At 37.2% G+C, this 22,433-nt stretch overlaps 1 protein-coding gene across 14 annotated transcripts in view; it reads left to right on the forward strand.

Annotated features, from left to right (window-relative positions):
- Positions 1–22,433, forward strand: part of UNC80 (unc-80 homolog, NALCN channel complex subunit) — a 228,521-nt gene that overhangs the window by 94,923 nt on the left and 111,165 nt on the right. For 9 of the 14 annotated variants that reach the window (XM_055290458.2, XM_063645667.1, XM_055290465.2 and 6 more), the window contains 3 exons: positions 7,911–8,123; positions 13,146–13,317; positions 16,154–16,287. In XM_055290458.2, coding sequence (XP_055146433.1) covers positions 7,911–8,123; positions 13,146–13,317; positions 16,154–16,287 — 519 coding nt within the window. The remainder of the gene's footprint in view (positions 1–7,910; positions 8,124–13,145; positions 13,318–16,153; positions 16,288–22,433) is intronic. The other 5 variants (XM_055290462.2, XM_055290468.2, XM_055290463.2 and 2 more) reach the window with 1 other exon arrangement.

A 22,433-nucleotide genomic window follows, 5' to 3' on the forward strand; every position in this document is an offset into this window, starting at 1 on the left:
TTCCCCCGCCCAGGGAGCTTAGCGTGTTAGGTAATTTCGAGTCCCACTGCTGGCTGCTGCCCCTCCCACAAGGAGTTCAAATGGCTTAAACAGCAGGCAGCCAGTGCTGGTCGCTTCTCCCACCAGGAGTTCAGTAGGCTTAAGCAGATTCCAGCTGAGAGGCTGTTAAGAGTCTGCACATTCTGGGGTTGCGATGCTAGGCTCCGGTGGCGTGAGTTCGTGAGGGGCATCTTCTGATCTGTGAGTTGCACAATTCCATGTTAAAAGCACGGCTTCCCTGCCTGTGTAGCATGCTCACTCACTGCCTCCCTTGGCTTGGGGGAGGACATTCCCTGGCCTTTGTGGCTCCCAAGTGGGCCGCCGCACCACACTGCTTTTCCTTCTCTCCATGGGTCAGGGCAGCCTCTTAGTTCTGACGAGAGAACCTGGATACCTTGGTTGCCGGTGAAGGATTCACACGTTTATTATTATTATTATTATTATTTTTCAATGGGAGCCTCCGAACGCTGCTGTTTCTAGTCCATCAATGAATTTCTTTACTCTTCTCAAAAAATAAGAGGGTTTCGGCCTGTCGCGATGGCTTACGCCTGTAATCCCAGCACTTTGGGAGGCCAAGGCAGGCGGATCGCGAGGTCAGGAGATCGAGACCATCCTGGCTAACACGGTGAAACCCCATCTCTACTAAAAATACAAAAAATTACCCAGGCGTTGTGGCGGACGCCTGTAGTCCCAGCTACTCGGGAGGCTGAGGCAGGAGAATGGCGTGAACCCGGGAGGCAGAGTTGCAGTGAGCCGAGATCCTGCCATTGCACTCCAGCTCCGTCTCAAAAAGAAAAAAAAACAAAGAGGGCTTCAACCCCAACTGTTGTTCCTGTTGTTCAAGATTTAGTTCTATCTTGCTTTTGCATTAATATTCACAGATTAGACATTATTTGTATTGATTTTTAGGAAAATGAGTTTTAAATTTACTCCCCAAATTTAACATATTCTTTGTTCACCATTTTTCCTTGCATCTTAGATATTCCTCCTAAGATTATTTCAGAAGTGTCTTTAGTGACAATCAATTGGCAGTAGATCTCTCAGTTACAGTTTAATTGAAAATCTCTTTATTTTGATCTCAACTTGAAGATACTTTTGCTAGAATTGTATTTATAGGCTGACATTTTCTTTCTATACTTCAAAGATATTATCTCATTCTTTTCTGGCTTAATTGACAATCCTTTGTAGGTAATCTGCCCTCCTCCCACTGTAGTCACTTTGAATATCTTCTCTTTATTGTTTATATTTTGCAGTTTTACTAAAACATTCTTAGCATTTTTCTTATTTGAGGTTCATTAGGTATTTGAATTGTGTAATTGACATATGATATTTATTCTAAAAATTCTCAACTTATCTTTTCAATATTGTGTCCTTCACATTTTATTTAATCTTTCTTTCTGTAAATTGAAAATATATAAGATAAATCTTTTCATTTTATTTTCTGTTTTTGATAACCTCTTTTTCATATTTTTCATCTCTTTGTCTCTATGCTAAATTCTAGATAATTTTGTCAGATATATTTTCCACTTCACCTTTTCTCTTTTCAACTGTGTCTGATCCCTTGGTTCCCAACAAGGGGTAGTTTTGCCCATCAGGGAACATTTGACAATGTCTGGAGGAATTTTCAGTTGTCACAACTTGGGGATTGGGTAAATACCAAAGATGCTGATAAACATTCCATAATACAAAATGCACCCTGACACACACACACACACACACACACACACACACACACACACAGAGAGAGAGAGAGAGAGAGAGAGAATCATCTGACCCAAATAGTCAACAGTACTGCAGTTGGAAAAACCTGATATAACCTGTGTTTTAGTCTATCTATTGAGTTTTAAGTTTCAAGTACTACATTTTTATTTGTAAAAATTCTATTTAAATTTTGTTTTAAAATTTCCTAATCAACTTTGATCATCTAATTCCTTCATCATACTTTTGATACTCACATTTATCTTTAAATGTGTTTGATACACTACGATTCCAATCACTGTAGTCTTTGTGAACTTTATTCTGTACTTTATTTCTTCTGACTCTTGTTCATAGTGGATTATTTTATGTGGTACTTTTTATTGGCACATAATAGTTGTGCACATTTATGGAATACTTGTGATATTTTGATATATGTATACAATGTGTAATGATTCAATCAGGATAACTGGAATATCCAACACCTCAAATATTTATCATTTATTTGTGTTGGGAACGTTCCAAATCTTCTCTTCTAGTTATTTTGAAGTAAAATGTAGCTCATTCCTTGGCACTTTATCTGTAGGAATTATTTAAGACCTGTGTTAGAAGTAGTGTTTTTCAGTGGAGCAGCAACATCAGCATCACTTGTGAGCATGTGAGAAATGCAAATTTCCAGGCCCTACAATAGATCTACTGAATCAGAATATCTGGGGATGGAGCTAAGGAATTTATTTTATCCATCTTCCTAAGTGACGCCTAGGCTCAAATATGAAGGTTTGAGAAGTGCTGGTTTAAAGTATTTCTCCAGAGAGAATTTCCATTTATTCTGTCAGACACCTGGAAACATTATCAATCTAAGAACATTTTAAAAATTATTTTTGGGGGCTGGGGGGCATGGAATTAGCCCATTCTCAGTGCTCCAAACTTGTATGAGAATGTGGGATTTTGTTAAGCATTCTCTTAAAAGACTTTTTCCTTTTTTTTCTCCCGCTCTGTCCTACCCAGAGCCAAACCTTGTCAGGCAAACCAACTTCTCTGGGGCAGATTTTTTCTTATTCATCCACTGAGGGTGACTCCTACCTGGGATCCTGGCTTTATGTCAGAGGAGTACATGACCTGACCACCGACCCACTTGTGCCAACTTTTAAGTTGTGGCCCATTGGAAACCCATCCAGTCTCTCTATAGTCAGCAGAAACCTTCAGGACAAATATTTCTATCTAGTTTATCCCTACCACCACCCCCAGAATTGCACTTTCTTATAATTTCTACTCTCCAGTTGTCTTCAATCTCACTTTAGAAACCAAAGCAAAATAAAAATAGACATGTTTGGATATTTTACCCACCATTTCAGGTGCTCTAAATCAAATGAATTCTTCACTCTTACTTGATCATACTGTCAGAAACAGAAGTCCTTATTTGGTTTTTAAAATACCCAAAATATTAGCATGATCCGAGTAAGTGCTAAAATGACTAGCCTTCCAGACCATGTGCTAACCTGTAATGTTGGTCTTCAGCCTACCCACAGCTACTGCAGAAATAGGCAGGGATGGAGGCAGCCTGTTAGCTAGTGAGTCAGTTATTTATTGATCTCAGTCAGGCAGAGAATTCAATACAGCTAAGTAATAAATACTGACTCAGAAGTATATGCCCCCTAGGAAAGAACTTTCCAATGCTTACTAAGACCCCAAATAACTGCTTATTTCCATTGGTTGTAGATAAACAAGTATCCTGCACCAGCAACAGCTTTATATTTTATTTTGTAAGGCAATAAAAAATATGTAATTCCCTAGGGGCCCACATAAAATATTTAGTCTTTAAAAACAGTTAGTTTCTATCCAGTGTTATATGAGTTTTCAGGATCAGTCAAGGTTTCTTAGCACATCATAAGCTTAGATATAGTCCTCCAGGGAAAGGAAGGTATTGCAGTTATAAGCTTCAATTAACCATCATATCTTGGCAACAATATTTTTTAGGTCCCCAGGCAAAATAAAGCACAGCTGTCGAAATTAGTATCTCAATTCTCTGCCTCACTTTCATAAAGGGATTATTCAATATACATAATGATCTTACAAAATTCAAGGAAAAAATGGCAAAGAAGTCAAGGAAAGTAGCCAGACTCCTGATGTTTTCTAGCTGTAGACTGTTAGAGACTCCCATGCTGTGCAATGACATTCGTTAGACTTTTTGTAATTTCAACTGGACAACCCTGTAACCCATGCAGAGAACACCTCATACAAGATTGAACTATATGAAATTGCTGATATGACTATTTTTGACCTTCAAATTTAGAAATTTCATAGGTTCAATCTAATATTTTGCCTTCCCAGTTAAAATTGATTCTTGCTTGTCTGGAAACTACGAAGTTATAATATAATGGAATAGAAGCCTCTCTGTGACATTATGGAGCATCAAAAGGGATCTGGGCAGACATGTTAATAAGAAAGAAGAAATTTAAATATGCCTACTTTTCTTTTAGGATCACCAGCAAATTCTCTGTGGTATGCCAATGGTGTCAAATTTTGTTTAGATGTTCACCTGTAACTGTGCCTCTGATACTCTGTGGTTCTTTTCAGCTATGCAGCATTCTTCTGATTCATTTTTCTCCATTTGTGCTGTTTTTCTCTGTGATGTGAATCCATCCCTATCCATTATGTCATGCCTCCATCTTTTGCTGCTTCTTCAGATTGCACTGAGCCATAAGAGGTAAGCTCCATCAAAAGAGGGAAAACTGACTTTCCTTTATGCTCAAGAAGAATCCTTTGTCCAAGGTATTCCATAACCCTGCCCCTGAAATCGATACTCTCTAACTACCTTTTAAAAGGAACTGAATGAAAACAATTCCTCATAGCCACACTCACAACAGAATTCCTTGAATGCTGTTGCACACACATTGCAAACTCAGCAAACTTAATTAGCTGTTGCTTACTAACGATCTTGGACATTATTGCCCTTAGATTTGTACCTTAGCATCACCCTCAATTTTCAGTATAGTAATATACATACTAAAATACCCCAGAAATTGGTATTATTTACTGCCATCTTGAATATAGAATTTCTAAGCCTGCCATCATCCATCAGGCTAATAATGATTACAATAAAAAGGCAATATTTGAGTGACTCTATGTCATCATCCTTGATGGAAACAGTGACATTTCCAAACATTAATGGGTTTGGCTATTTACACGCATAAAATTCATCAGATAATAACCAACTTCCCCCTTAATGTTTTACCATATAGTTAATGAGAATTATTTTCACATTGATCTCAATTGCATTTCCAAACTTGGATTAGAATTTCCCACAGCCTATAGCTGATTATATCTCAGTTTTATCCTGAGAAGTTTTTGAGCACAGGAGAGTTGAAATTGGTTTTGATTCAAAAATGCCTTGGGCTTCTTAAGCAACTAATTTTTCAGCAATATTTTTTTAAGAATTCTTTTATCTAAAGAAGGCAGGCTAATCCATATAAGAAGCCTCACATATCACTATTTAGATAGTTCATTCATCTATCGTTAATCCTCTCAGTTGCCATCTAACACTTAGAGGCAATAAAATGATCCTCTACCCCATACATATGGTCCACGTTAAGTTTCACCCTTGTTAATCCTGAGGGAGCCAGGGTTCACAATATAATGCTATTTCAGCAGTGTTACCTATGTTTTCCTGTCATTGAGCTTTGAATCCACATTGCTTTATATTGGGAATGTGTCATATTGTGACAGGCTAAGAGTAAATTTGCATCACTTGCCTGACCTCTAAACTGACATTCTGTTTTAGAAACAAATGTTCCAACCTTTACCAGACACAGATTTGCATATCTGAACTGTTTAGTGAAATGAATACTTAATACAAGAAAGAATGTAGATATTTAGTCTATATGGCATGGCACTGCAATACTATTGGGTTTAATGCAGAAGGTCATCTGACTCCTTGCAATCTCAAGTTTTTCTATCCCTGTGACCTGCTTTGACCTGCTTCCTAGTCTTGGCCCCATGCATTGATGAGATAGATTCTCATCATTAGTATCCAGCTTTTGTTAAGGATAGATTCTCACCATTAGTGTTCATCTTGCATTCTGCCTTTCACATAGGTTAATTTTTCATGTTGTGGTAATACATAATATTCTTTGTAAAATTAAGTACCTACATAAATATATTTTCATTGTAATTTCTGATGGCTGCATTTAAGACATATACAATGAAGAAAGGCTTAAGGAACTAACTTACTTGAATCATCCAGTGTGTTTGGGATACTTTGGTACCCAAAAATGTAAAGTAACCAGCTCTGCCTGACCAGGGAAGGGATTTAAGAAGGCTTCTCAGAGGAGGTAACTAACTGAATCCTGAATCTTAAAAATGGGAATTTTCTGGATAGAAAAAGTTCCAAGGCTCTGCAAGCCGTGAGACAACATGTGGAATGGTAGAAGATGTCATATTTGGGAGATAGCAACTAAGTTGACATAATTGGACCATAAAGCACTTGAGATGGGCATAGAAAAGGAGATGACCCAAATCACAAAGCTTGGATATCTTTATTTGTTTTATGGTTGAGGTGGATGGAGGCTGTAATAGATATCAAATGGGGAAACGATATGTTTATATATTTATGTTTTAGAAAACAATAGTACATGGGACTAATATCCCACTTTAAATATTAACAGTTAATTTCTACTTGCACTCTACAAATTATCTTTTACTAAGATTTATGGGAGTATAAATTAAGACAATGTAAATGCCAAAGAGAAACTAGCATAGGACCGGCATCAGTGATACCTGGGTTGAATCCTATGTTCCTATATTCACCCCTTTCGTGCTATATGATAGTGAAAAATTATATCTCATTTTAAAAAATCTTAAATGGGGGACATTATTTATAGATCACAGAGATGTTATATATTATAATTCTAAAAGTTAACTGACATGTAATTGACACTCTATATTAGCCTCTATTTTAACTTTATGGATTGATACATTGTTAAGAATACTACCGCTTACAATGATTATTAACAATTATTTTGCATTAGGAGAGATATACCTAATGATAAATGATATTGTGATGTATTTTTTAAAAAACTGACACAAGTCAAAATACACATGAATAGTTGATAAATATTTTCTTATGATCTATTGACCTTCTATGGAAAACTCATTACTTCTTTCCTTAACTTTTTTAAAAGAAACTTTCAAAGATTTCAGTAGAGTATTTGATTCTTACCAGATTCTGGATATCAACTAAAAGATGTTTCTTTTTTTTTTTCAAGCACATTTTGACATGACAAGGTGGAGTGATGTTTTTCTGAAGAAATGCTCTATCATTTATCAATTAATCTCCTCTTTATCAAACATTTTCAATTAAAACCATGCCTATTTAGGTATAATCCAGTCAGTTATTTATGACAAAAGAAAAAAAAAAGACTAACTCAGCAAGATTGAGCTTCCTTTTCTTTTTTGTTTTTTGAGATGGAGTCTCACTCTGTCTCCCAGGCTGGAGTGCAGTGGCACGATGTAACTGCAACTTACATCTCCCGGGTTCAAGCCTCAGCCTCCGAGTAGCTGGGACTACAAGCGCGCTCCACCAGGCCTGACTAATTTTTTGTATTTTTAGTGGAGGTGAGGTTTCATCATGTTGGCCAGGCTGGTCTTGAACTCCTTTTTTTAATAGCCAAAATGTGCAGAACCAATTTTACCTCTTTGGAACATATGGATGGTTGTAGACAAAAGACTATTGCTGCTACAAAATTACATCTGATGCTGTTGGTTAAAATAAGACTGGTTCTAGAAATGGAATATTTGTTTGCTTCATGTAAAATTTAGGGTTCAAAAAAGGACCTCACTAAAAGCTCTTTCACTCTACACTCAAATCGCTGTCACCCTTAAATATACAAAGTTGGAGACATGTAATTACTTGAGATTCTTGAGAAGAAGGAGAAAGCAACACAGAAACCTACTTAAAATGTCTAATCCTTCAAGATCTACATTTTTGGGGGGGATTTTGCTTTCCAGATTTCTCACTACTGTATTGGCCATACTGACACCACCCTGGGAAATATGGCCAAAATAAATCAAAACATGAAGAGGAAAATAAACTAGAAATACACAGTAATTCCCTTTAAGACCAATTTAAAGTTATTGTTCATTAATCCCACATTATTCTTTCCTAAACACCTACACAGGAAGCCCCTGTGGTGGCCAGAGCAGCCTTGTTCCTGGAATGTGCTCGTTTTGTTCACCGCTGCAACCGTGGCAACTGGCCAGAGTGGATGAAAGGGCACCACGTGAACATCACCAAGAAAGGCCTTTCCCGGGGACGCTCTCCCATTGTGGGCAACAAGCGAAACCAGAAGCTGCAGTGGAATGCGGCCAAGCTCTTCTACCAATGGGGAGACGTGAGCTTTTGGTTTTCTTCTATAACAATTAGGATGCTTGAGTGAAGTGGAGTCATTTTTTGATTGATTGTGTTTGTTTTGAAGACAATTTATTGAGTGTTTGTTATGTACCAGGTACTGAAGGAAACACTTTGGGGAAAAATAAACAACTCATTTAATCGTCCCAATAAATCTATGAGGTTAGACATTACTATCTCTGTTTTACAGTTAAGAAAACTGAAGTTTATACAGGTCAAGCGACCTACCAAAGTTTACATATCTATTAATAGTAAGTAGAGGAACCACTATTTCATCTCCCAGATTAGATTTCAAAGCCTTGCTTCTAACTGCTATATTCATCAAGAATTATCTTTTCGAAAGTCGTTGTTATAATTGTAAAATACACCCTTATTTTGGTTTCTATTCTAAATATTTTGTAAGACATGATTTTTTCTAATTTCTTCATGAAATTTTCTCTTTTGTTGATGTGGCTCCTTTAAGTTGCCTGAAAGCCTTTGGAAATTGCACACACACATAAACACCTATGTATGTATGCATATGAGTAAGTGAATAAATTTAAAAGTGAATGAATGAAACTTCTTTAGGAATTCTAACAAAATGGACCCTTAAAATAACTACAACTTCTTTACCATAGAAGGAAAAAAGGTGAAGAATAAAAAGAAATTCAAGAGGACCAAGTTGTTTCTGCTAATTTTAGACAGAGCTGAACATAAACACACATAAAGAGGTTCCATATATTCCTCTTTTCTTAAAGATTACTTGGAATAACTGTTATAATTTCCATTAATAATTCAGCTGAATGTGTCTACCAATGTGCTTACCAACTAAGGTATTCTTCCTCCAGTTTTACCCACATCTTTTTTGCAAAGTGCCAAAGTTATTCAAAAAGTGTGAATTGTATTCAGTATGTGTATAGTATTTCTATAAGTGTATCAGTTTTTCCTTCTTTATTTGCTGTTCTTTGGATTTTCTTTCCTATATAAAGACATCCTGTTTAAAAAGATACACGTATGTGTATATATATATGTGTGTGTGTGTGTGTGTGTTTGTGTGTGTGTGTGTATGATATGTTGGAGTAGAACACTTTATTAATGCTAATGTCGATGATCAAGACTTAGCACTGCCCTTTTCAGGCTTCGATTGCACGTTATATGTGAGAAGACACAGTTTCTCCTATGTAATATCTATTTTTGTAAATCATTGAGCTAAGTTATTATGTGATTCCATTGTACTTATCCTGCATTTAATTATATTTGGTTTTAACAGTACAAGGGTTTATACAAGTCAAGCAGTGTCAATGAAATGCATATCATGAGATACATAGAGATACCAGTAATCTCTTTAATGTGGAGAGATGTTCCAACCCCCCGTTTATTACCTATCTCATTCAAGGGAGGTCTTATTGAGAGACTTCTCTGAAACAGCAGTCACAATTGATAATCCCATTGGCTTCCTACAGGAGAGGAAAACCATTAAGTGCTACGCATTCGAGAGTTTCAGGTTTATAGGGAGATTGTGACCAACAGATTTCACAAACAGGTGTTTTCAGGACAAATGTCTTCTGACTTTCTTGCAGGATTTGACACTGCCAACTGCACATACCTCTGTCTTTTGTCTTTTGTCTTTTTGAAACCATTATGCTCCAGAGTTTCCTTGCATCTCTCTGCCTAATTCTCTGTCTCCTTTCCTGGTCCTCTGTCTCCTCCCTCCTCATAAACAGATATTCTCCAGGGTCTCTCTTAATTTCTTCCTATATAACTTACTTCAGGGTTACATTTATTCATATATTTACAACTGTAACCCGTAAGTACAGACTTCCCTAACCATAGCAGTTTTCAGATCCCAGACCTACATTGCCAGCTGCACTTTGGAAACATTCACTTAATATCCTAGAACTCAATCTTCCAAAATAAAACCCTTCTCCTCAAGTAAACACATTGCCACCTACAACCCTTCTGAGCTTTCTATTCTTATTGACACCACTGTCATCTGAGATGCCAACCTTTGAGCATATCCCAATCTCCTCCCCTATTGATCCCACCTCTTTCATGTCACTGAAGTCCGTTAGGTCAGATCCCCGTGACTTCTCATCTGGATGATTAAACTGTTTTCCTATTTGGTCTTCTCCTCACAGTCTCCTCTCATTTAATGCATCCTACACACTGTCAGTGAAAAGATCTTCCTACAGCCCAGCCCACCCAAGATATGACATGACATTCATCCTCATCTCCCAGCCTCCAGACTTGCGCCCTCTAATTCATTCTCCAAACTGCTCTCAGAGTGATTAGGCTACAATGCAAATTAGAGTGTGTTTCTTAACCACTTAAAATGCTTTCAGTGGCCCTCCTTTTCCCTCAGGATAAAACCCAAACTGCTTAGCCTGGCATCACTGCCCTCTCCACGACCTTTGCTCAGACCATTCCAAGATTATGAGTGATGAACTCATATGAGCTAATGTACCTAAAGAATATGTGTTTAAATACTTTCTTACTAATGTACGTTCAATAATAATCGGTTCTGACATGAATTTTTGAAAGCAGAGTCCAAGCTTCTCTCAGCATTCCTGGGTAGCTAGTACAACGTCCCTGGCATAAGTGATCGGGTTACTTCTCCCATTCAGAAACTACCTTTCATCCTTCTCAAGAATGTAAAATGAAGTTCAACTTCAAGAACTGTAGGATCTGATCCAAATCTACCTTTTCAGCCTTCCTGTACATTATTTCTCTCACAAAATTGAACTTCAATTATGTGGCCCCTCTGTCAGTCTCTGAGCACATAGTGCATTTCCATGAGCATAAATCTTTCAGAACCGTCCCCTCGAATGTCTATTCTCCTCATTCTCCATCAGTCAAAACACCAATTTGTCAAAGTCTACAAACTTTGAGACCTTCTGTGAGATTTTCTGTGACCCTCTGAACTAAATTTTCTCTTTATTTCTTTATTTTTTTATTTCAATGGCTTTTGGGATACAGGCAGTTTTTGACAACATAGATGAATTAATTTTATAGCAGTGAATTCTGAGATTTTAATGCATCCATCACCCGAGTAGGGCACGTTGTACCCAAAATGTAGTTTCCCAGTCCCACAGCTCCTCGACCCTCTCCCTCTCTGAGCTGAATTTAATCTATTTTATGAGCCAATAAAGTGTTTTTAGTCTCTTTAGCCAGTTAATAAGTTGTTTTGTTATGTTATTACATCCCTCAATAGACTGTAAGCTCATTGAGAGGAAGAACACAGACATAGACAGTCAGACATCGTATGTTTGAATCCTGCTGAGCGACCTTGGGAAAACCTCCTAGCCCCTCTAAACTTCCTATTTGCCAAACAGTAATCTTTCTTATGTGGGCTTATAATCTACCAAGGCACATTAAACAAAGGTACTAGTGTACTATAACAACTTACTCAACTTTGTGTTCTGTTTAAAACCTAACAAATTACCTCACTTAATAAATATTTGATGAATGAAGGAAGAGATGAATAAACATAGCCCTGAGGCATTTTTCTAGCTTTGGATGAGCCATAGAGATCTAAATTATTATTTAGACATATAGTATTACACCAGACAAGTTCATTTTTTTGAGCAGCCCTTTAAGCTTTATAAACTGTGGACTTAATTTAAGTTGCTTAGTTACAACATCCTGGAATGGTCAATGTAGATATTTTTCCCCTTTGAGTCTCACTATTTAGTTTGTTGGCTCCATTCCAGACTCATAATTGTATGTCTCCTCCTTAACAGAGGATCTCCAAAATAGCAGCACCAGAATAAGTCTTTTTGTTGTGGTGGTGGTTTTCTTTTTATGATTTGTTTTGTTTGCTTAAAACTTATCCAGTTAGCAGCTAAAATTTTAGAATCCCACATACTGCTTTCTCCTTGGTATGGTTTTTGCTTCCTGGTTTTTAGCTCCTCACTTAATTCCAGAGTTTAGGGAGACCTTTTTGTTTCCAGATATCTAAGACCCTCAAAAATGTCTTTTCATTTAAAGAGTATGAGCATAATCTTCACTTAGAGAGCTTAAGCATGTTGGTTTTCAGTAGTAAGTATATTTTCTTACTTGCTGAGAATTTAGTAACTTTTCTAAATATTTGCAAAGTATGATACAGAAAGAAAAAAGAAAGTTAGCTGGAATTTTGCTCTTACTTAAATGCAGAGTATCCAGACTGTCAAGCCCCAAGTTCAGTGATTTGTTTAACTTTTTCTCTCTCACTCCTGAGCCGGTGTCTCTTCTATTGTTGCATGCAGTATATAATTGGAAATAAAATAAATTAGATAGAGGTAGTGTTTTTTGTCTCTTCTTGTGGAAAATTCCTTTGATAAACCAGACAATAGTGTCTGATGATTCAATAACAGATAGCAAGGATGTTTGTTCTAAGAATACTGTGTAAAAGCCAATATTGTCCATGTGCTGAGTTATTAAAACTTATATTTCTAATGTTGTTGGGCACTCTACCAAAAGAAAAGTTAGCATTTCTTACTAATTCATAGAGTATTATGGAAAGAGGAACAAAGTCTATAAAAGAAGCCAACAAGTACATATATAATGACAGATAGAAAAAAATTGCAGCAACAGAATTCTTGCCAACTTCCAAACTCATTAGCGTGACAGTGACATTCTCATTAAAAATAGCATAATCAGAAGCACGCTGAGGAACTGTGCCTCCTGATGTTTTACTGCAACAAAATCCTCCATTAAAAGCAACTGTGTACTCCCTTGTATCATATCTATAAAATAAATAACCTTTGAGTAAATGGAAATATTTTCAGAAAAACTTTTGTACAAATATACAAAGGTGTCATTCTAGTTTTTACAAGTCTTTAGACTGAATGACCTTGGGGATAGCCATTTCTTCCATTTCTAGTTTCCATACTGGCAAATATGGTGGAAACAACACTGTGGCATACAGAAGAGGCTTATGCTGGAAATAATTCTCATTAATTGGTTGCTTATTTCTGACGTAATGTGAGAGCCTATTTTAGAGTTTGACTTAGTTTGTGCTGCTTCACTGTTTTCCTTCCCATTGTAGGCAATTGGCGTCCGATTAAATGAGCTGTGCCACGGGGAAAGTGAGAGCCCAGCCAACCTGCTGGGTCTCATTTATGATGAAGAGACCAAGAGGAGACTTAGAAAGGAGGATGAGGAGGAAGACTTTTTAGATGACAGTAAGGAGACTCCCTTTACTACAAGAACCCCTGCTTGTAAGAACCTCTGCTTTAGGAGCACTTAATACTTCTCTTTTCTCCTTCATATTCTTACCACCTCCCCATGTCTTTCCACTGCTCCTTCTCCCCTTTTCCCTGTGCATGGGTGTAAAGCATGTGCATAAAGCCACACAGAGACAAGGCAAGAACCAGAAAGAGAAGACAGACGGGGCAAGGAGCTGCAGGCAAGATGGAACATTTATTCTTTTCCTGTCTTTGACAAAACAAATATTGGTATTAGAATTCTCTGAGAAAATATCTCTGAGGCACTGTAGTTGTGGAAAATTTACTGTCCTAGAAGAGATTTTGTCAGGTTTTGTGTTTTTTTATATTGCTCTAGGAAACAAAATCAGACCAAATAAAATTGAATATGAAATATTTTCCAAATCACTAAAATACTCAAAATTTTAAACAGTATATTATAGTATTTAACATGACACTGAAATATTAAAATATTCAGAGGTTGCTAGAACTGTGAATGTCTGCTGCACTGTACCTATTTATTAAATTTAGAATTGAATTTCATCATAGAAAAGTAGAGACAAAAAGATTCCTATTACATCCTTCTTCAACATCATTTTGTGCATACATGCATTCTATACCATACAAGCTTTTGTGTATATGTACCACTGCCTTTTATGGAATACAAAATTCCAGTTATAGTTATGGAATTCGTATCTTTATATGATGAACATAGTGAGATCTCTTCCTCCTGACCTTCCTCTGTGGTTTGAAATTCAAGCTCCCTGACTACATGTTAAGGGTTGTCCTTCATTAGGTGATTCAGACCTACTTCATTGTTGCAGTCATGAAATGTAAAAGAATGGATGGGGGCATAACATTAGGCAGGACTAAATAAGAATCAAAGAAAACTCTTATGATCTTCCTTTCCACGTTCCTTCCAAAGTTTTTATTTTTTTGCATTTTTTAATCATGTTGCCCCTTCTAAGACCTTATCAAATCAGAGCAAATCTTCATGACATATCCATTGACAAAACACCAAATTATTATGTCAGTCTTTCAGCCTAACAATGAAGGTTGGCCCCAAAGATATCTACGGTAGCCTAGACTATCTTAGAATGAGGTTTATCCAGCAATCACGGAACCTAGGGAAGGCCCACCATAAGACCCATCTAGCCAGAAGGCATTCTAAACCATCCTGGAACTTCCAGGAGCCCTTCAGAACAGAGAGAAGCTGAAGCAACATTAAATGCATGCATCCTCCTAGGCCAAAACAACTTGAATCTCCATTAGACTGCATAAGTGTCATTTACCAATATGTTATGCCTAGAATATTAGTTTTTTGTTGAGACCAGTTAGAACTCAATCCTTGTTTATTATAACAGGATATTTAATATGATAGCCATGAAAGAGCCTAGACTAAGACTAAGCTCATTGTCTGTAGGACTGGTAAGAAAAGCCTGGATGATAACCTTAGGAGTGAAACGACAAACCCAAAAGTCTATACCGAATGTCTAGTGTTCAATTATTTTTTAAAAAGTGTTGCATATCCACACAATATTTAGTCAAATAGCCCCTATAAGACATATATAAGATTGATATGTCTTATTTTTAGTTCCACTTCCAAGTCAATACACAGCTCATCTTGCATTTAAAAGCTAATTATGGTACAGGCAACTTTCGGGCTGGAAATTCTGCAGAAGCTTGTCTTTTCCATTCTTGATAAGAGGCAAAGTCCCCAGCAACAAATTAACTTGGGAGGGAAAATGGTTTTCCTGAGAAAACAATAGCTTAAATATCTACAGAAAGACCATAATCTCCACCTATTTTCAAATGAAATCATGAAGTATGTATTCTATTCAATTAAGAAAGCCTAACACCCAGGAAACATTTTAGAGATATTTTTAGGACTGTTCATATGTAATGATACTATGATTGCTTGATGACTTGATTCATTTAAAATGGATAACCATTTCCTTTCTTTTATAAGAGAAAGAATTCTACATGGCTTTGATTTTTTCTAAACACTTAAATAATCAATATATTTCTGCATCATCCTGTGTCATCAGTTGTGATGACACATATCTGAGAACTAATTCTGAGAATTTAAAAAATCACCATGGTGTTACCGTGGTCATTATCTGTCTTTAGAGCAAAATCTATTAGTTGGCTTCTAGTGGATACAACTCCTTACTAATTCAAAGGTCAATATTCTGCAAAGCAAAAGAGAATATTTGTACATTTCTAGTATAGCTATGCCTTAATTTGTCAGGCTAGCTTGCACAAACTATGATATATGTGATCCAGTAAGTATGTCTTGTCTGTGTTGCAGAAACACATTTGGACTAGAGCTGAAACAACTTCACTGCCCTCAAAACAGCAAGACAGATATCCCTCATAAAATGAACTGACAGAATTTTTGTAGCTCCCAATCTAGTTCACTGCCATATACATAGTCTAAATCTGATTGAATAGCAGCATAGAAATCTTGCGAGATTACTTCCCATTTCTATTTTCATTAAAAGGTATTCTAGTTTAGTTGGAGCTGCATTTTGTTACTCTATGATGCTTTAAGGAAAATAATTTAGTTCTGCTTGTTCAATATTTTAATACTGAAGCACTCTGTAGAATTTGCAAAATGGAGGAAGAGAGATGCTTATGGTAGTGCATAAATCATGCTAAAGGGAATAGGTAAATTGAACTTACATAGATATAGATAAAGTCCTCATATGTAATTGGATGTTGGACATATATAGGTAACATTCTCATGTGCAGTTTGATTTTACACATGTGTAGCTATGTCCATCAAACTATGCATTTCTGTATTTTTTGTTGATTTGTCTCCTTATGAAAGAACACTTTAATTTCATAGGTACTGTGAACCCCTCTAAATGCGGTTGCCCCTTTGCCTTGAAGATGGCAGCATGTCAGCTTCTTCTGGAGATTACCACCTTCCTGCGAGAGACCTTTTCTTGCCTTCCCAGACCTCGCACTGAGCCTCTGGTGGTAAGTTAAAGCATGCATGTTAATAATCAGGTTACTTGGAGAGGCCAGGCATGTGTCTGGGTTTCCAAGATTCACAGTTTTCTTAAATGTTCCATGGCTAGTGTATCACATAATTTTAAAAATTCAACCAAGGGATTTTGAAACATAAAAAGAAATACTCTTTTCCTTATTACAAATAATAATAACTCCAAAGTCAATCTAGAAATCAGTGAACGTCGTCCTACTGGATACAGTGTTTTATTGATCACTATCAATTATGCTGGGAATATCTAGGAGCCTTTAGCTTCCTTTACTCTGAAAATATGAGGAGTTTTATGGCTAATGTTTTCCAGAACTCACCAACAAATTGTTTTATACCAACTGCTCATAAATCTGTATAGAAATTTGTTTCTTAATGAGTGTTCTCATTTAAATTATGGTTGAAAGTACTCCTGTATTTAGTGTCTAAACTTCCCCAAATGTACATTGTTATTTCTGTAGCATTTCCTATAGATTATGGATAGACAGAAATAAGACCATGCGTGTGTGTGTGCATGCGTGTGCACACACACACAAACACACACGAATGCATGCATATACACTCCTGTGTGGTGTACCATGAGGGCCTGATTTGTTTAACCAATGATATAAATATAAATACTACGCAAGAACCAGGCACGTTCACAGAGTCTGTGGCCCCGGCCACACCTTGGAGGCAATTTTCCTTCACTCCTAGTTCTCTGATGGGCACCAAGGTTCTAGCGGTTCTTTTACCACAGGCATCATCCAGCTGGAGCTGAGGAACCAGACTATCTCCCAGAGCAACGGTTACATAAACAATCTATGTGTTTCCATTTAAGCAAATTTTACAATCCATAATCCACCACCTCTCCTTCTGTTTTTTTGTTTTTGTTTTTGTTTTTGTTTTTGTTTTGATACGGAATCTTGCTCTGTTATCCAGTCTGGAGTGCAGTGGCACGATCTCGGCTCACTGCAAGCTCCGCCTCCCGGGTTCACGCCATTCTCCTGCCTCAGCCTCCCGAGTAGCTGGGACTACAGGCATGTGCCACCGCACCCGGCTAATTTTTTGTATTTTCACTAGAGACGGGGTTTCACCGTTGTTATCCAGGATGGTCTCGATCTCCTGACCTCGTGATCCGCCTGCCTCGGCCTCCCAAAGTGCTGGGATTACAGGCATGAGCCACCACGCCCGGCCACCTTTCCTCCTTTTTAAACCAAACTCGGCATGAGCAAGGCCATGTCCCAAGCAAGGCCAGGCGGGGTGGGGAGAGGAGTGAAAGAATGGGGGCTCTCGTGTCACTGCATGGCACCTCTGCCTCTGGTTTTCCAGAGTTCTAGGAAGACCATTGCCTCACACCCTAGAACATAAAGTTGATATTTTCAAGTTAGAAATATTTATGAGTAAACTGTCTGCTCTCAAGAGAAACACCCACATTTGGACTGTGACACTACCATTTGGATATTGAAAAGAGAATTTTCTTCTACTGCCCTTATGTAATTTCATAATAACCTGAATCTTTAATTTTCTGAATTGTCACTTTCACTATTATATTGAGACTACTCTATAAAATCAAATCAAGGCCACCACTCAGCACATCTGTAGGCCTCTATCAGTATTATCCCTATCAACATTCTAATGATGTTGAAGTCTTCATAAAAGCACAAAGTGCAGCTACTTTTAAGTTTTCAGATTGTTATTGGTCACCATTTTGATCCACTGTAATAAAAAAAAATAAGAATCCTAAAGTTTGAGTAGGTTATTTTCGTTTTCCCTATCAATTCTATAAAACTGGAGTTTAATGGTCCTTATTATTGTAACAAATTTATTTTTAAAAGATCAATCAAATCTTCTAAATTTGATTAATATAATTTGACTAACTTGCAGTTAGTCAGTTAGCAAGAGGAAAATTTTTACTTTATGTCACCTTTAACTGGGCCTCTGAAATCTTTTATTCATTACACTAGGATTTTCATTGTTAACGTGTACGTTTGTGTATTGTGTCGAGATGTGGCCTTTATAACATAAAGAGGGAAAGAAGCTTTTTCTTACAGTTCAGTTATCTTACTCTAGTTGATAGTAAAGAAAATTCAAGCCACATTCTAACTTACTGAAATGTTTTACCAACACAGAAATTCTTGCAATTGTTTTCTATTTTTAAATTGTGGTAAGAGCCCCGACCATTGGATTTCTCCTCTTAATGAATTTTTAAGTGTATAATATGTTATTGTTGACTGTAGATATAATGTTGAACAGCACATCTATAGAGCATCTTCCTTGACTGAAATTTTATGCCTTTCTATTAAGTAATTCCCCCATTGTGCCCTCCCACCAAGTCCCTGGCAACAACCATTCCACTCTTTTTTTTTTTTTTTTTTTTTTTGAGACGGAGTCTCGCTCTGTCGCCCAGGCTGGAGTGCAGTGGCGTGATCTCAGCTCACTGCAAGCTCCGACTCCCAGGTTCACGCCATTCTCCTGCCTCAGCCTCCCGAGTAGCTGGGACTACAGGCGTCCGCCACCATGCCCGGCTAATTTTTTTGTATTTTTTTTAGTAGAGACAAGGTTTCACCGTGTTAGCCAGGATGGTCTTGATCTCCTGACCTCATGATCTGCCTGCCTTAGCATCCCAAAGTGCTGGGATTACAGGCATGAGCCACCGCACCCGGCCCCTACTCTTTGATTCTATAAATTTGACTATTTTACGTACTTACTCATGTAAGTGGAATCATGCAGTATTTGTCTTTCTGTGACTGTGTTATTTCACTTAGGATAATGTCTTCAAAGTTCATCCATGTTGCCATATATGTCAGAATTTCCTTCTTTTTTAAGGCTACATAGTTTTTTAAGAAATGGCACTAAACAGTAAATCCACAGAGTAAGCGTAAATACAGCCAAAGTGACGTTTTTTCCCCAGATAGATCCTTAAATGTAACTTAATTAGTGTGCTTCCCCCCCTCCCCCACAAAGAAACAACTTGTGGTAGCATTTTGTAAACCATGCAATTAAATTATGTTTAAACAAAGGAAAAGGCAACATTTTTATAAGATTTATAGTCTAAAACAGCATAAGCAATTTTTTTCTAAATATTATCTTCTAAACTTGAGAATAACAAAGGAATATTTTTTAAACGAAATTTTGTTTATAAAACTGCTGATCTACTAAAATGTTTCCCAGTTGAATTAGTGAGACCAATCGATGATGACTAAGCAACATGTAATTAAAACAGTAATTCCCATCAAATGCATAGATGAGTCTATAATAATAAAGAAGAAGGTGGTAAGGAGGTCTCTGTATGTCTACATTCGTTTGTTACAGAAAACAGCATATTGGATCCTTTTGTGCAATATTGTGCTAGAGGCTGTAACAACCATGCCAATGGAATTTAACAAATCAGGTTATAAAAAATATACTGCTGAAACTGGCTTAGCCATATGCAGAAAACTGAAACAGGACCCTTTCCTTACACCTTATACAAAAATTAACTCAAGATGGGTTAAAGACAAATGATTTTATTATAAAGATACATACATGTGTATGTTCATTGCAACACTATTCACAGTAGCAAAGACATGGAATCAACCCAAATACCCATCAATAATAGACTGGATAAAGAAAATGTGGTATATATAGGCCATGGAATACCATGCAGCCATAAAAAGGAATGAGATTATCTCCTTTGCAGGGACATGGATGGATCTGGAAGCTATTATCCTCAGCAAACTAATGAAGGAACAGAAAACCAAACACGGCATGTTCTCACTTATAAGTGGGAGCAGAACAATGAGAACACATGGAAATAGGGAGGGGAACAACACACACTGGGGTCTGGTGGTGTGGCGGGGGGGTTGGGAGAGCATCGGGATAAATAGCTAATGCATGCAGGGCTCAACACTTCAGTGATGGGTTGACAGGTGCAGCAGACCACCATGGCCCATGTTTACCTATGTAACAAACCTGCACGTCCTGCACATGTATCCTGGAACTTAAAATTAAATTAAATTAATTTTTTTAGAAAAAGAAAACAAACACTGGATTTCAAAGGTTTCTAAAGTTAAAAAAATCAGAAGCAAAATACAATTCATAGCTACCAAGACAAAACTAATGAATATTTATTGAGAATAAAGTATGAGCAAGGTGGTGTGATGGTTGCAGGGGTGGGGATGAAGGTGATACAGGGATAACTATATAGTAACAGGAGAACCAACATACAAAAATTTACTTTCTGAGGCAAAATGTAAGAGGGTCTCTGAGAAAGTAGCAGAGAGCCATGGCTAGCCAAAGAAGGGGCTGAATAGCTCTGATGAACCTTCTTGGAAGAGGTCATATTTGAATGTAGCTTTGAAAGACTAGGTAGGATTTGGACAAGCAGATAAAAGAAGAAATTGGAAGGGAGAACTACTTTTGTGAATCAGAATTATTATATGATTGCTTCTTATCCCAACTAAGAAATTTCCCTCATTAGATTTGGCTACCACAATGGAAGGTAGATTAGGTTATTTTTTTTTCTAAAAGGGATTAATTTCAGGGAAGCAATTATATTTATAGAATATTCTTGATGATGGTAAAATGGATTCCATATAGTTTCTATATTTTTCTAGGTGTGATATAATTTTCTGAGTCAAAATGTAACTTCTGTTCTTAAGCCAAAAGGACAAGAAACAAAATGTAGAGTCTAAAATGTTATCTTTTTTTTTTTTTTTTTGAGATTGAGTTTCACTCTTGTTGCCCAGGCTGGAGTGCAGTGGTGTGATCTTGGCTCACTGCAACCTCCACCTTCCAGTTTCAAGTGATTCTCCTGATTCTCCTGCCTCAACCTCCTGGGTAGCTGGAACTACAGGCACCTGCCATCACGTCCAGCTAATTTTTGTATTTTTAGTAGGGATGGGGTTTCACCATATTGGCCAGGCTGGTCTCGAACTCCTGGCCTCGTGATCTGCCTGCCTTGGCCTCTCAAACTGCTGGGATTACAGGTGTGAGCCACCGTGCCCAGCCTAAAATTTTATCTTATTGATGACAATCAAAAGCATAAGATTTTAATCTTGGTATAAACTGGGTTTACAAAATATTTTTATTTTTTATATTTATTTGAATCTAAGGGTTTATTATGTCATAATTAGAAAAATACAGTATAAAAATAAAATTAGAATTTTGTATATATTTTTAGGTCCTCCAAAAGTACTTTATAAGTTAATAATTACATATGATCTTGACCAGGCACAGTGGCTCATGCCTGCAATCCCAACACTTTGGGAGGCTGAGGTGGGAGGATCACTTGAGGTCCAGAGTTTGAGACTAGCCTGGACAACATAGCAAGACCCCATATCTACAAAAAAATTAAAAAATTAAAAAATTAAAAATAAAAAAGAATAAATATGATCTTTAGGATAAACAAATCTCTATTCACAGAACAAGTCAAATTCTCAGTTTGGGGCCTCAGAGACCAAACTTCTATTAAGTAATTACTCTCCTCAAGGCTTACTTTATTATATGAGATCATTTTGTTCAGCCTCAGATGGTGATGGAACTCCTGTCATACTTAAATCCTCTTAGAAGGGAGTAAGAAATACCCCCAATGTGTGATACTGCTTTGAGCCTCTGGCCTTCGTGCATGAGGTTTCTTAAGGCTGAACTGCCTTTCCCCACTTGTTTGCCAAACTATCTTTACTTAATCCTCAAGACTTAACTCAAACATCAACTGTTTATTCATTTTATATTTCTGCTGTAACAAACTACCAGAAATTTAGCTGTTTATAGCAGCACAAACATATCTTACAGTTTTGGAGGTCAGAAATCCAAGGCAGGTATTATTGCTGGGCTAAAATCAAGGCATTGGTAAGGCTGCATCCATTCCTAGGGCTCTAGGGAAGAATCTGTTTCCTCACCCTTTATTCATCATCTAGAGGCCACCCACATTTCTTGGCTCGTAGCCCTTTCCTTCATCTTCTTCTTATTATTATTTTTTGTTTTTTTTATGACAGAGTTTCCCTCTTGTTGCCCAGGCTGGAGTGCAATGGCGAAATCTCGGCTCACCACAACCTCCATCTCCCAGGTTCCTGCAATTCTTCCGCCTCAGCCTCCCGAGTAGCTAGGATTACAGGCATGCACCACCTCGCCCGGCTAATTTTGTATTTTTAGTACAGACGGGGTT

Source organism: Symphalangus syndactylus, chromosome 8, assembly GCF_028878055.3.
Source record: "Symphalangus syndactylus isolate Jambi chromosome 8, NHGRI_mSymSyn1-v2.1_pri, whole genome shotgun sequence".
Classification (NCBI taxonomy): Eukaryota; Metazoa; Chordata; class Mammalia; order Primates; family Hylobatidae; genus Symphalangus; species Symphalangus syndactylus.